The sequence below is a fragment of the Stenella coeruleoalba genome (assembly GCF_951394435.1).
Source record: "Stenella coeruleoalba genome assembly, chromosome: 16".
NCBI lineage: Eukaryota > Metazoa > Chordata > Mammalia > Artiodactyla > Delphinidae > Stenella > Stenella coeruleoalba.
The window spans coordinates 46,255,500-46,268,539 of NC_137162.1; the positions used below are offsets into that span (position 1 = coordinate 46,255,500).

Sequence of the window (13,040 nt, forward strand, 5' to 3'; positions counted from 1 at the left end):
CCTCTTATGTAAAGTATATTTTTCCTTGTGATTCCTGTAACTATGGTTAGTTTTTAACCGGGGGACTCTTTTTTTGTTAGGTAATTCTTTTCCTGGGCCCTGAGAATTTTGAAATGAGATATTATCTTTCTTATTCGAGTAAGATGAAAACAGGTGAGAGGATGCTCGGTGATTTGGTGGCAGAGCCAAGGTCCCAGCTCGCTTCACTGGCATCCCGGTGAGTGACTCGTGCGAACCAGACTTCCCAGACAATGGCCTACCTGAATTCTTGGCTGACTCACCAGGTGTAGACGAGCTATGCCAAGGCCGGGGGACTTGTGTAACATTTTCAGAATGAAATTAAGGTGTGGCTGCACTTTTGGGAAAATCAAACAGGTGTAAAATTCTGAATCCAAATTACGACCCAGAATATCTTCAAAACCCCAGTATTTGCACGAGTCTGGGACGTGATGAGCTGGGTGCCTCCCCACCTTCCCAGCCTGGAAATGGCATGTTGGCCAAAAGGACCAGGGTGATACATTTTGTGTGGTCTCCTGGGACGTGAGCAGTGCAGTCCTGACAGCTGCCTTGACAGCTGCCCCTTCTAAACAAGGCTGAAGTCACTCTAGCCCGTGTTTCCCACAGCACAAGAATTAAGAGGCTTCAGCGGAAGCCCCGGGTGGAGGCCCACGAGGCCGGTCTGTTTCGTTCCCGGCACGTTGCCCACAGTGGACATTGCTCACAGACCCTCACTGCTCTCAGAGGTGCAGAGGTGGTGACTGCACTCTGTTCCCCTCAGTTGATTCAGATACTTCCCTCCAACTCCCAGAGGGACTTGGGGGAAACATGATTTCCTTTTGAGCATAGGTCATTAAATCGGGACCGTCAGGGCCTGACTCAGGTTCCAGGTCATCCTCGATGGCGGACGTGGGTCCTGCTCATCTCTGCCGCCCCAGCACTGGTGGAGAGCCTGGCCCGAGAAGGCTCGGACAGGTGTTAAAGGATCAAGCAGGGACTCTGGGACCGCGGTGGGTGTCGAGGCCACTCTGTTCAGAGTGGAGACCCTGGGTGGCTGCCAAGTCGTGATGGGAGGCCTGGGAGGCACGACACTTCACCAGCACAGACCCACCACTGCCCACAGAAGAAAGACAGGAGTCCACGGACAGAACCGCATCTGCAAACTTGTTTCACTTTTTACAAGGTGATCAGAAAATAGCCTTCAGAGGAAAGTTTCCTCAGTAGAGAAAACCCATTCTATTCAAATAAACATTTCTGCAAGATTGCCTTGGTTCAGCCCTCAGCCATTTACCCCCTAAGGTGAGCTGGAAAGGGCTGCTGTGTCTGAGCGAGGGTGGGGTGGCCACCGAGTGCCACACCTGACCTAGGAGGGGGTGTACTGGGCGGTCTGCTGGCCGGGCAGGGCTCAGCGCGGCGCAGTGCTTCTGGGGGGCCCTGGGGTTTGCTCACTGTGCGAGCCGACCCTTGAGGAGGAGTGGGTGGAATACTGGCGGGGACAGCTTCTTAGGGAATCAGGCTGGACCCACCCTGGTGGCAGGGCCAGGGGAGAACAGGGAGCAGGCAGGGGAGGAGAAAAGAAGTGGAGCAGATCCTGGATCCAGGAAGAGGCTCAGAAGGGACTTGTTACGAGAGCAGAGCAGCGCCCTCCCAGGGAGGGGAGCCCTGCGGAGTCCTGCAGGTCGGGTTTTCTGAGGATCCCCACTTCCTTTGAAACTTTACGGATCTCAGATGGCAGAGTATGAGTTGATGTGTGTGTGTGTGTGTGTGTGTGTGTGTTTGACTGTTCTGGGGGAGGGAGAAGTAAGCTCTTCTGGGTTTATCGGGGGGTGGGTTAGTCTGCTGTGATTCTCAAGAAATGCCTTCCATGGCAAAGTCCTCTAGGTCGTTAGTGGAGATGATATGCAGTCTTGGAGCATCTCCCACCTCCTCCCCTGGGCTCTGGGGGCGCCCCTCAGCGCACTGCCCTGCAGAGTGCTGGGTGGGGTCACTGGGAGGCTCAGAGGCCAGCTGCAGGCCAGCATCTTGGGCGCTCTGGGGCCTGGGGCCAGCTGCCTCGTTGGTGTGAGGGCGCTGCCTTAGGAAGGTGGGGGCAGAGAGCTGAGAGGAGCAGCGCAGGGGCATCAAGGCTGTCACAGGCAGGGGCCGGAAGCCCGGGTACAGCACGTAGGGAGCAGCAAGGGCATCCGGCGGGCTTGGCTCAGGGGAACCTCCCTCAGAGGATGGGATAGAGACCTTGACGTATTTGCCCGTCTCTGGGTCATAGAAGGTCTTGATTTTCACCTGGAGCGGCAGATCGAAGACAAAGTACTCCCCAGATTGGGGGTCTTGGAGGACCTTCTGGGTGGCAGGGTAAGGGGACAGGGGTGTAAGGGACTGGGAGCCCCCAGGCCGCCTCTGGATGGGCTCTGAGAAGGCAGACACTGAGTGGCGGCGCCCGGGAGGGGGCAGGGAACGGACCACGGGGAACCTGGCTGGGGGCCTCTCTCCGGGGGAAGGTGGCCTGCACTCTGAGTCCTCGGGGTGCAGCTTTTCCTCCCGGCGTTCGCCATGCTTTTCCTGTGGCTGGTCGGTCTTTCTCCTCTTGCTTGCTAGCTTCTTGGCCCGCCGCAGGGCCTTCTCTGTTTTGGGTGGTACTGCTGGAGGCTTGCCAGCCGCCCTTTCCAGCTGAGAAGGAGGCTCTGGCTTCTCCAGGAGGCCAGCTGAGCTGGTGGTCACGTCCAACAAGGAGCCTCTTGGAGAAAGTGTCCTGAGGTCTTCTGCTGATGACTCCAGTTGGGGGTCGGAGCCGGGCTCCCACGTGAGGGCATGTGTCAGGTCCTCCCTCTGCGCCACCCTGCCAGGGCGGGAGCTGGCCCAGGGGCTGCTGCGGGGAGGCTCCCCTGGCAGCAGGCTGGGCTCACTGGGGGCCTGGTAAGCATCATCGTAAATGCTGCTGGTGGCAGGGGAGCATGCACTGTTCTCTTCCAGGGAGCTGGCGCTGGGGGAAGCTGCTAGCTCACCGGGGACCAGTCTTCTCCCCGGGGGCTGTGCTCTGGGTGTAGACAAAAAGTGACTTTGGAAGCCTTGTGCCTGCTCTTCCCAACGGGTTCCAAGCTTCTGTAGGGGTGGCTGGTCTTCCAGGTCGCCTTCTGGCAAAGCAATCGTGGGTATGCACGTTGGAGCATCCAGCTTCCCCTGGTCTATGGAACTGCTCTTCCCATTGCTGGCCACGACTTTATGTACGGCCTCTCGGGGTGGCTTCAACCCTTGGCCCTCTCCCGTGAGTGGAGGAAATGGGACATACCCCTTTGGGGCTGCCTGGGACGTCTCTGACCTGGCTGCGCTGGGACCCCACCCGCGGTCCTCCATATCCTCACAGGCCGCCCCCTTCAAGTGTGTGCCTTGCACGCTGGTGGGTGGCAGAGTGCTGGGCATTTCCCGGCTGTCGGGGGCACAAAGACCAGCATCCCTGCCCCAGCCTGGCCTTGGCAGTTCCTCCTCTTTGTGGCCAGTGCCCAGCAGGGAGTCTGAGGACATGGATCTCAGGAGGGGCAGCATGATGGGTTTTATCACGGGGGTGGCCCTGAGGGTGTTGTCTTTAATTGCAAAGAGTATGTGCTTGTTTGAAGTGGAACATGGTGAAGGGGTTAGGTCTTTGGCATGTGAAAGAGCTGTATCCTTACTTCCCCCAATGCCAGTGCCTCTGAAATCAGCTTCCTCCCTCGACGCCTTCCCGGGGCTACCTTCCGGCAAACTTTCCTCTTCTCCTTGCAAGGATTCCCACTTGCTGTGCTCCTCCATGCATGAGTGCCCATTACTCAAGGTGCGGTATTGTAGTTCATCTTCCTCCATCACTTTCTCCTTCTCATCCTTCTGACTGTCACCTACACTCACGTCATTCCTCCTTTCTTCCTGCTGGCTCTCGGCAAACCACGTCTTCTGCTGGTCCTCGAACGAGGCAAAGGACTGATCTGAAGAGCTGGTGCTGAATTTGCTCTTACTTTTGAGGCCTGGCATAAAATCAGACTGGCTGTCACTGTAAAACACATCTTCCTCCTCGGGAGAAAGGGGCCCTGGGGAGAATTTCTGGTTGAAGTTTGGATTCTGAAGCCTTGCCTCTCTCTCGGGTTCTGTATCTTGAGAGACGGATCTCAAGAATCCATTCTCTAGGCCGGAGGTCTTTGGGGTCTCCGCAGCCTTCCCTGCCTCAGGGTCTCCACTGCAAAGCTTCAGAGACAGATGTTTCCTGGGGCAGTGTTCCCTGGAGTCTGGACGCCAGCTGGGCCTGGCACCCCCCATCTCCGATTCTCCACTGGCATCGTCCTTCTCATAGCTGTTCCTGTCGCCGGCCTCGCCATTGACACAGAAGGGCGCTTTGGCGTTAGGTGATGGCGAGGTGAGAGTTAGGTAGTTGTCTGCAGAGGCTGCACCGGGGTCAGCTTTGGGGTCCTTCTGCGTACTGATGAGTGACACAGGAGGGGCATCAGCTGGTGTCTCCTTAGAAAGCTCATCTGGAGGGCCTTCCTCGAGCCCGTTGGGAAGCAGGCCGCCGTTGCTCAGGGATTCTTGCTTGCCTCTGGTTTTCTCATCAGGGCCTTTCAAGAGGGGTGAGGGACTGTACGTGCTCTTCACACACTTCCGCACATCTTTGAGGTTGAACAGCAGGCTGGGGGCTTTGGATTTGTAACTGTCCCAGGACTGACATTCACCGGGCTCCTTCTCTTGGTATCCATTTAGCTGTCCTGTGGGTGATGGGGTTACCTCTGCTGGCTGGCTGTTGGAGGACTCCAGCACGTGCTTGTTGGGTATGACAGGGGTCAGGAGCTTACTGATGTTGAAAGGAGGGTCGTAATGCTCGTGGGGGTCCACAGGCGTGTCGAGGGCATCCTTTTCTGGAAACTGCCCCTGGGGATTGTGCTTTGTGTACAAGGCTGGGCCTCTCCAGCTGGTCTGCTGCTTCTCTTCTGAAGCATCTTGCAGACTTTCTTTACCTCCCTTCCCAGACTTTGGTTTCCTCCAGGGGGCATGGGTCGGTTTCAATGGAGGCTCAGGCTGTGAGCTGGAAGCTTTTCCCTCCGTAGCAAATCCCTGGGCTCCCAGATCCCTAGATCCCCAGGTTCCAGATGTGGAGTGAGTCCCTGCGGCCAGCCTGTTCTCTTCCTGACCGCAGCCGGCCCGGAGGTGGCAGGGCGAGGCTTTGTGCTCAGAGGCCGGGGGCTCTCTTAACAAGGGCGTGTCCTCGTAACGCTTGGGAGCCTTGCTTTCTGTGACAGTGTCAGCAGCATCCTTCCTCTCAGGCAGCCTGGGTTGGTGGGCGTTCCATGACTCAAAAGCACTGTTTTCACTGTGAAGAAAGGTCCCTTTGCGAGCCCACTCCTGGCCCCTTCCAGTCTCGCTGGTGGCTGCCCTGTGGGCCGGAGAGGGGAACTTTGACTCAAATGAGTTGGCTGCGTTTTCGGGCGTTGGGAGGAAGCTGTTGGGGCCGTGACAGGCCATTTCAGGATTCTTGGGGGACTCCTGCTGTCCGTGCTTCCTGCCAGGCTGGTGGCTAGTCTTATGGGTGCTGGAGACTTCAGCAGGCACCCTCCTGACCGTCAAAACGGCAGAATCGAAGCAGAAGTTGACACCGCTTTCTGGAAGAGGAGCAAATTTGGGGGGGTTTTTGAGAGCTGGAGGCTTGCTGGTAGGAGGCCTGCTGTCACAACGTTGGCTTTCAGTCCTGTCGAAAGATTTAATCAGTGACGACACTTTGGAAACAGGCTTGTTGCTGCTCCTCAGGCCGGAAACGGGCACTTCCAGTCTCCTCTGGGCTGGTGTCAGTGGGGGGCTGCTCTTGGGATACTTCTCCTCCCCTTGAACGTACTTGGGCAGCTGTTGGAACGTGGCCGCCCAGCCGGCATGCTCCGTGCCTTGGGACGGTAACTGGCTCCAAATGCCGCTTTTCCGATGGGTATGGCTCACCGTTCTCTGGTGAAAATTCCCGAACACTTGGCGAGTGATATCCGGGGACAGGGCCAGGTCGGAGTCATGGAAGGACGCGTCCTCTGAGATGCACAGGCTCCGGAACGCCCGGTCTGTGAGGCTGCTCACCTCCCTGTCTGCATCGTCCAGCACGCTGCCAATGCTCGAGGAGTCGCTGAAGCCGTCCGTGCACTTCTTACTCCCCTGCATCCTCTGCGTCCCTGTCAGTCAGTGGGCACCTCTGGGTGATGATTTAGGAAGGGTTGGATGCAGCCCTCTCCCCACAAAACTGGAGCTTCCCGATGACCAGATGCAATTACAAAGTGGGAATTTTTTTTCTCTGCAAAAGGAAAAAGTGCAGGGTGTGAATATGATATTCAACTTAGCGGCTCCGTATAAGCATGACATGCCGGTCTGGATGGTCGATCTTACGTGTCAACCTGGCTGGGCCATTGTGCCCAGTTTTTGGTCAAATGTCAGTAAAGCGGGTTACTCTCCACAGCGTGGGTGGGCCTCGTCCACAAGGCTGAGATCCCCCGAGCAAGAGGCAATTCTACCTCCAGTCTTTGTACTGGAGCTGCAACTTCAACTCCCCCTTGGGTGTCCAGCCTGCTGGCCTGCCCTGAAGATACTAGACTTGCCAGTCCCACTGTTACATGAGCCGGTTCCTTACAATAAATCTCCTTCTTCCTCCGTGTATACGTACATACAGCCTATTGGTTCCGTTCCTCTGGAGAACCCTGACTAATACGGTGCCTAAGGTCCAGACGTGTCATTTTTACATAGTGAACTTCCCTGGCATTCCACAGGGTGTTCCCTCCTCACTCTCTCTCACAGGGCCTGGTTTATTTTCTTTGGGGTACTGAGCACAATCTAAAACTAAATGTATTTCTTTGTTGCTTATCCCCTCCTTAGGCTGTAAGAACCCGGAGCTCAGGAGCCACTAGGCTGTCTGCTTGCTGACTGCCCTTGTCCCAGAGCCACCCCAAGAGGGCACAGTCCCCCAGAGCCTGCCTCACCAGGGATCCTTCACTCTCTGACTTGCCCTTGGGTGTGGCCAGTGGGAGGTGCTGGTGGGAGCTTGGATCAAGGGGGATCCAGCCGTCCTGGCATTTCTGTCCCCCTACTTCCTGCTTCTGACTGTGGAGTGGGGTCCTGGCAACACTACAGTCCTCTCTAACTACAGCCCCTCCCCTGGGCTCTGACTCACTGGGCCCTGCAACACTGCTGCCCTTGCCCCCTGGGGCTGCCGGAAGAGTGGCTGTCACTTCCTCAGTGACTCCACATCCTGGGGTCTCCCTAATTCTGCCTACACCTCTGTGATAGTCCCTTCATTGCGTTCTTTTCTTCTTTTTTTTAAAAATTGTGGTGAAATACACATGACATAAAATTTACTATCTTAACCATTTTACGTGTACAGTTCAGTAGTATTAAGTGCATTCATCTTGCAAAACTGAACTCTGTATCCATTAAACAACAACTCCCCATTCTCTCCTCCCCAAGCCCCTAGAAATCACCATTCTACTTTCTGCCTTTATGAATTTGACTATTCTAGGTACCTCATATGAGGGGAATCAATGTTTGTCTTTTCGTGACTGGTTTATTCACTTAGCACAATGTCCTCAAGGATCATTCATGCTGCAACACGTGTCAGAATTTCCCTCCTTTTTAAGGCTGAACAGTATTGCATCGTATGTATACACCATATTTTGTTTATTCATTCATCTGTCAGTGGACACTTAGGCTGCTTCTACCCTTTGGCTGTTGTGAATAATGCTGCTATGAACATGGGTGTCCAAATATCTGTTCAAGACCCTGCTTTCAATTCCTTTGGGCACATACCCAGAGATGGAATTGCTGGATCATATGGTAGTTCTATTTTTAATTTTTTGAGGCGTTGCCACAGTGTTTTCCTCATTGTCTGTTCCATTTTACACACCTGCCAACCATGCACAGAATTCCAATTTCTGCTCTTTTTGTTTTGATAGTAGCCATCCTAATAGGTATGAGGTGGTTCATTGCATTGCCTTCTGGATTCTGTCTAAGGATGTTACTTCCTGCTGGGACCCTGATTACTACCATTGGGTACACGCCTCCAATGCCTAGAACAGGCCTGGCCAGGGCAGGGGATGAACACATGAGTACATGAAAAGTTAGATAAAAGAACAAGTATAGACCCTAGAGTGGGCTCAAGTTGGGGGTGTTTGACACAGTGAACATTCTAGCAGCTGACTGATGCAACCCTGTCACACAGTGGCCCCATTCAGGCACATCAGCAGAGGAAACTGGCAAGCCCGTACGCTCCCCTCCTTGCCTGACTGGCCTGAGCAGTAAGCTTAGGGGCCTGAACAAGGCTGTAAGGGGTGGAAGATGAACACGTGCCACCAGGGTGGTAGGGCCTGCACGGCAGGGGTCCTGATCATATCCTGGCTCCTCATAGAGGGCCGCCCACCAGGTGTCCCACAGGGCCTGATGCCACTGTGCTAGCACTGCTGCCTTCCTTGGGATTTTCTGTTTCCTGTCTCTTGACCACAGCACTCCGGTGGGTTTCTGATGCTGATTCATTGGGAGGCTGACTCATCTTTATGAATGAAAGGGCTGAGTTGGGGCTGCCAGAGCAAGCAAAGGACCCCAAGTTCTAGTAAACTGGATGAGCTGATGAGGCACCACTGACGGCCCTGGGAAAGCCTGTATTTACATACTCCTCAGCCCTGCCTTGAGAATCGGGCCACTTGCTCCCCAGAAAGCACAGTAGGTGCCTTTTAGAAGGCGCCTGAAAGGGGAGAGCATCAGCCCTGCCCCTGCTCCTGGCCAGCCTCGCCCCTGTCCCCACCCCCTTCTCTCTCTTCTACTTCCTCTCAAAAAACTGCAGAAGCTGAATGCTCATGGTCTTAGACTCCCACACAGCTAGTTCTGGCCACAGGGGTGGAAGCATTCCGACGACTGGGGAAACTCTTGCCTTTCTGATCAAGGGAATGGTCCCCATTGTCTCTGTTCTCTTGGTGCCCTTTTTCTCACTTCAGTACAGATCGTGGAGCCTGAAACTGTGTTTGTTTGCTAGTGCTGTTGTAACAAAGTACCACAGACTGATGGCTTAAACTACAGAAATTCATTATCTTACAGTTCTGGAGGCTGGGGTTCCCAGATCAAAGTGTGGGCAGGATTGGTTCTTTCTGAGGACAGAGGCAGACCCGTGAGGGACGGGTCTATTCCAGGCCTCCCTCCTTGGCTTGCAGGTGGCTGCCTTCTTCCCGTGTATCTTCATGTTGCCTTTCCTCTGTGTATCAGGACACCAGCCCTATTGGGTTAGAACTCACTCTAATGACTTAATCTTAACTACTTAAATCTGTAATGACTCTGTTTCCAAATAAATCACATTCTGAGGTCATGAGGGGTTAGGACTTCAATATATGAATTTGGGTGGGATACAATTCAACTCATAACACTGAGGCATCCGTTTTGCAACTCTGAGGGACAAACGATGATGACTCAAGGCCAATTTGCTGAGGATGGCCTGGTGGACAGAGGAACATTCCTGAGTCCTTGTGGCCCCGCTGGGCTGTGAGCCTGGACCAGAATCATCCCCCGTCTGGAATCTGTGTTATTGGGCTGAATTGGGGGCCCTCCGTGACTCTGGACATTTTAAGTCAAGTTTTCTGCTCTTGAGGTCTTACCGATACAGTCAGGGAGTCTTCTGACTCCCTGGTGTCCCGAATGCTGGGGTTTTGACCTCGGCAATGACTGAACTCAGTAACACTGGGGTTTCTCTACTTCCACATTAAGATGGAAATAGCGTCCTTAGAGAAATAATTAGAATCTTAGAGTTAAGTAAACACCCCCAGTCAATTAAATACCACCTACTATTAGCAGATACTTGTTAGTTTTTAAACACTCTGCTTCCATCCCTTCCTTCAAGTAAGAACACTTGGTACCTTTTGGGGAATTTCCTCTCCCCTTGGCGTTCAGTCTCGGTGGGGCTGAAAGTCAAGGAGCCTGCAGAGACCTCTCAGGGCCAAGTGCAGACGTGAGACCCAGGCCAGCCCACTGGACTGTTTCTCCTGGAGTGACGCAAGGAGGGCGTCTGCTTTCCAGCAGCAGCAGGCACCCTGTTTGTCCTTTCCCAGCCTGGAGCTTCAGCCCTCACCTTGAGTCCACGAGGGTTCCCCTTTCCTCGTAATACGTATCCTTTCCTGCTTCACTTGTCCAGTTTTTGTTTCCGTTGCGTGTGACCAAAAAACCCAACCTGATCTTGGGCTCGTGTCATACTTCCAAACAGTAACAAAAGATGGTCACTGATGTTTGGAGTATTCAGAAGATAGCCACATTGCTTCTGCCTCAGGAAAAAGAGAGACCTCCCTCTTGCTAACTTCATTCAGATAATTTCTTCCATTCTGACTTGATTTACCTGGGTTCAGATGGGACGATATAAAGTTGGCTTCATTCCCCCACTCCCATCCCCTAGTCTCCTGATACCCAATGGAAGCTTCAGCAGAGTAGCCCAAACAGAAGGTTTTTCCAGGGGCCGACTCTTGAGTTGATACATACCTGTTACAGGACTGGGGGTAGTGGGTGCCTGCCTTCCTGGGTTTTAGGATCTGTAGTTTTAAAACTTCTTGTCATGATTACATTCGCTGTCATTGCTTCCCATCTAGAAAGAAGAAGAAAAATAATTTCATTAGAACCCTAAGGACCAAAAAGCCAAGCATGAGTTCAGTACAAAAGCTATCTTTAAATGTCAGTAATACAATTGGCTTTCAAATTTTCTTTTTTTTGGCTCTCATACTTGAACTCAACAAAATTCCAAACGCAGGCATTTTGGGGGAAACCAAGATAGATTTAGATCCCTTCCAATATTCATTAATTTGTCTCTGGTCCAAGAAATCTTTAGGAACCTGTTTTAAGTCTTTGGGATTTCTAATATGAATGGCCCAGCTGTGAATCATTTTTTGCTAGTCAAATTGGACCAAAGGCCTTTTTCCCATGTGAATTAATAATGCAGGTTTTGCAGCAAAGAGAACTAGAGTGGGCTGAACTTGAATCCACTCGGCAGGCAGTACTGTTCAATTTACTGTTGGCAGGAGGTTTGAGCATCTATTTTGACAGCTAAAAGAACCAAAGAGCTGCCCAAGAGAATTTTAAGAGTGCTCAGAATGAAGTGTGAAGTAATTAAAATAAATCCACTATGCAAATTATAAATGCAGACCATTGGGGTTTCCAGAAGACTGTCCTCATGTTGTAACTCCTGGATATTAATCCAGTTCATGGTGGTTTATTAGTAATATTAACAGTCATAATAACTCAGATTTGTGGAGTGCAACTTTGTGTTGCTCACTATCCGGTTAGCCCCGTCCCTGGCCCTCGAGGCTGTCCTTTGTGTCCCCACCGCACGCTGGGTTCACCTTTTCCATAGCTCATGCCATATTGCCACACATTATAACCCATGTGTCTCAGGAATTGATGATTGCTTCATTCTCTCTTCAATTAGAAAGAAAATTCCACGAGTCCAGGAAAGGAGTCTTATTTGCCCTTGTTTACTGAACACACCAACACAGAAGCCGAATAAACGTTCGTGGCAATGCTCTGAATTGGGTGTCTTCAACCAGAACTTTAATGGAGGGCAGACAGGCACAGAAAAGAAGGAGCAAGAAAGATGGAGAAGTTCTACTGAGAAGGACCCCTGGTCTGGGGTTTTAAGACGATCTGGGAAATTCAGATTTGTGTCACTAACTAGAGAGCCCACTGCAGCACCACCGGGGTACAATTTAGGGATGAGGATGAAATCACTTCATGTCACACGTGGATGAGACAGAGATGCAGAAGGACATGGTGCATTTATTTCGTGGACATTTAGGGAGCCCATCACTCTGTGCTGGGGGTCACGGACTCACTGTCATTGCTGCTGAAACACGTTCTCCAGAGGCCAGCACAAACCACCCTGCTCCCTGCTTTGGGCTGTTTGACGGAAGCCAACCCGAATTGCTGAAAAGTCTGGCTCATAAGAGCATTTTTCAGGTGAAAGGGTGCAGTTCCCCTCAGGTAACATGAGTGAGGGAGAATGGCATATCGTTGAATCGTGCTATAAAGAAGGTCTTGGCATCTGCCCTGATGAATATATAGAAATGAGAATGAATATTTATTCATGGCACGGTAAGATCCTATTTGTGTCTATGGCCTTCAGAATCAGTTTGCTCTCTTAAATGCTTCCTGACGCCTCACGCCCATTATTTCCTTGACTCATTACTCTGCCTTTAGTTTCCCCTCCCCCAGTGGATCGCCCAACGGGTAAAGTTGTTTCTCATCTGACTTAACTTCTAAGCTTCAATCAAGACCGTTGGGCACTATCTTCCTGGGAAGCTCTCCCACCTTCATTTGTGGGACTCACACACTTTCCATCTCCCTGCCCGGCCTAACGGTTCATCTCTTATCTTCCTCTCCTGGATGGTTGGATTTCCTCTGCGCCAGGCCCTGGGGCTTCTTCTCTTCTCCCTTGTTAGTCTCGCTGGGCGATTTTACCCACACCCAGCGTCGCCAGGAGCAGACACACACTGATGGCATGTCCAGGCCAGGCAGCTTGTCTGGGCTCCAGCCTCTGTTTCCATCTGCCCCCGGACAGCTCCACAAAACCACACATTTAAGATGGAATCCGTGACCTTTCCACAAGCCAGTTCTTCCTCTGAGGATCCCAGAAATCTGAGTCACCTGTGACCGCTGCCTCTCCCTCCTCCATGCCTCCCCTAAACCGATCCATGTCCACATCCCACGAGTCTCATCTTTGAAAGGTCTCTTGCCCCCCCGCACATTTATCTTAATCTCCACGGCCACTGCGTGGCCCCAGCTGCTGTCATGTCTACCTCGGGCTACCGCAGGAGCCCATAGTCATTCTCTGCACTATACCCAGAAGCAGCTTTTAAAAACCAAATCTGTTCATGTCAACCTCTTGCTTAGAATCCCTCAATGGCTTTCCAGTTTGAAAGAATGACAATCAATCTCTCTTAACAAAGCCTCCCTTTTCATCCTCATCTTGGACTATTTTTCCCCTCATGCTTGGCTTTCCAGCTACCCTGGACTTTTACCAGCTTCTTCAATATGCCGTGCTACCTTCT

The 13,040-nt window shown here is 52.4% G+C and overlaps 1 protein-coding gene across 1 annotated transcript; it reads right to left on the minus strand.

Moving 5' to 3' along the window:
• Positions 1 to 1,845: 1,845 nt before the first annotated feature.
• LOC307175566 (cardiac-enriched FHL2-interacting protein) lies at positions 1,846 to 6,147 on the minus strand (the record flags this gene model as incomplete). The annotated part of the gene is made up of 1 exon (XM_079900775.1): positions 1,846 to 6,147. One exon carries the CDS (start codon positions 6,145 to 6,147, stop codon positions 1,846 to 1,848), a length of 4,302 nt encoding a protein of 1,433 aa, XP_079756901.1.
• Between the last annotated feature and the right edge of the window lie 6,893 nt (positions 6,148 to 13,040).